This window comes from Pinus tabuliformis, chromosome 3_1, assembly GCF_031772625.1.
Source record: "Pinus tabuliformis cultivar Carrire ecotype Pingquan chromosome 3_1, CPIR1, whole genome shotgun sequence".
NCBI classification, from domain to species: domain Eukaryota; kingdom Viridiplantae; phylum Streptophyta; class Pinopsida; order Pinales; family Pinaceae; genus Pinus; species Pinus tabuliformis.
The window spans coordinates 471,933,276-471,935,827 of NC_142301.1; the positions used below are offsets into that span (position 1 = coordinate 471,933,276).

General features: G+C 34.9%; 1 protein-coding gene across 1 annotated transcript; it reads left to right on the top strand.

Annotated features, from left to right (window-relative positions):
• Positions 1 to 770: 770 nt before the first annotated feature.
• LOC149187824 (uncharacterized) lies at positions 771 to 2,250 on the top strand. Its single transcript, XM_089409778.1, has 2 exons — positions 771 to 1,746; positions 1,862 to 2,250. The coding sequence occupies exons 1-2, from the start codon at positions 771 to 773 to the stop codon at positions 2,248 to 2,250; spliced, it is 1,365 nt and encodes a 454-aa protein (XP_089265904.1).
• Positions 2,251 to 2,552: the final 302 nt, after the last annotated feature.

Genomic DNA, 2,552 nt, shown 5'->3' on the forward strand with positions numbered 1-2,552 from the left:
CCTATTTATCTGTGAAATAAAGTATATGATATTTAAATAAAGTAACATGGATAAAGAATGACTTTGAATATTTTAAGTGGAGGATTTTTTTGTCTTGTTGTCGAGTTATATTTCGATATTTAATACATCTTGGGTGAAGATAACTTTACACTAAATATTTTTATAATGGATGGGAGTGCATCACGATCATATGTAAATATAACATTGTCATAGGGACTAGATATCTAACCATTGGGAAAATCATGAATGGGTTTGTGTTCTATACTATGGTAAGGGTTATTATAATTTTATCTTTTATGAAAAGGAATATATGGATGTCATATTTAGATTGAATGCTATTTTAATGGGCTCAAGTGGTATGCTTTTCACTTAATGTACTCTATATTTCAATCCCAACAATATTTTTTATGTGCATGTATGGATTAGATTGCCAAATATTCCCCTACTTTTTTAAGCTGATGGTATTTCTAGATTTATTGGAGACAAATTGGTCTAATATATTTTTTCTTCATTGTTGGACACATAATCCTCAATGGGTTAGTGTGGAAGCCTAATGGACAAAAGGAGTCCAAGAGACATTGGGATGTGAAACCCAACAGTCACAACAATGTACTATAAATGTATATCTCATGTTAATAAAAAATGTATGACATGTTTTATCTTTCATATCTCTCTTGCTGTCCATGTGTGTTTAAGAGGCATATCCTATCTTCTGTGCAGTCAGTGAAACCCAACGAAGGATTCACCTCAACATCCTCAAAAATTTAGCAATGGAATATCACGTGACTAAGAAGGCAAGGTATGAACAACCAGAAGATGAGATGTCACTGCAACAACCACACATAACTTCTGCTGGGAGCTCACACTTTCTCCCATCTGAGGAGGTCGGGGAGTCTCTCAATGAAAACCGACCTCATTCTCAAGAAGAAGAAGAGGATGAAGCGACGACAGAGAGAGTTTCGTCATCCATGGATTATTTCCAGAACCTGCGAAGGCGAGAGTGGTGCGATGACGAAGACAATAGAAAGCTTCCAAATATTTTTCGGGAGTATCATTTACGAGCATTTGACTTTGAATTTGGCATGGAAATTACCAATTTTCTCGTAGTCCGCGACATATTATTTGTAATTTATGTGTACGACTATATTGTTCCAGTGCGACTCTATGGAGAAATGTCGCAAATTACTGACAAGCATGGGTCGCCCATCACAATACAGTTTGATAGTATTGATAGTATTGACTCGATGTGGTATAATTGTCACAATAATTCATTGATAGTCGAAGGGACGACTATCAATGACAACGATCAAGACATGTCAATACTTGTAAGCTTAGACGTTGCATCTATAGCAGCAGGAAAATATCCAGAAGAAAGAGAACTCTTTCGAGAAGATCTAATAAAAGATTGTGATTTTGATTTTCCAAATTGCAGAGGCATGATTTATGATGAGAATGAGAGGGTATTCAAATTTTTTGAATTGAAAGAGTACACGGAATTGTTCAGAATTCCGGATTCAACTGACAAAAACTTGAGATCAAAGTGCAGGTTTGGAAGTCCAGGAAATACGGACATGTTAATAATGATTGAAAATAAGAACGAAGATGAGAGGACGGAAGTTTTATTGAGAATTTATTCCAAAGCGACTGGACAACTTCGAAAAGAAATTTCCATACCTGTCACTCCACAACGCAGCATTGAGTTCTTGCACTTATGTGGCCCTGATAGAATATTTGTTCACCAATGGCGTTATCATGGATATATCAACTGATACTCTTCTTGCTCGCCCACCTCTCTATTTAGCCAAAAGAAGTGGCGTATTGTGCATCACAGAAACAAGTGTTTATCTTTGTGATTTACAAGGTGAGATTGTGGTCACATTTGAGGACCATAGCGTTTTTGACTCCTACTATGGCAAAGGTTCGTACGTTACCACCGAAGAGGACATTTTGATCTCTGCTTGCGGTGTTGGCGAACATGCCGACTCCATCAATATTAGTAGCATTGTTACAGGAAAAAGGTTGGGAAAGATTACAACTCATGCTCCAAATTGTGTTTCTGAGTTGAGAGAATTGGCATTCGAAGATATGCAAACCAATGCATTCGTATACGATGAAAGGACTCATGATATTATATCAGGAGATACTAACGGAATTATTTATGTATGGTCGAATAAATTGTGCCGTGACGTGCCATTATCAATATCAGAGGATGACGAGAGTGAAGGAGGAGACATGGAGGCCGGACAATAGGCAGCCGCTCGACCTAAATTAGTGTCTAGCAATTCGAACTTCTATCTATCTGTGTAACGAAGAATTCACTGTTTTTCATAATTAATTATGAAGTACGTTTACTTTTATTATGATTATGGCTTTAAAATTTTAATTTAATTAATAATAATACTCGCTTATAAAATTAAATTTAAATTGTATATATTATAAAATTAAATTTAAATTATATATATGATTTTATCAAGTAAATTATGTTTTTTTTCAATAAGTGATATAGATAAATTTAGTTAAAAATTATTATAAAATTGATAGTTATGGCCTTT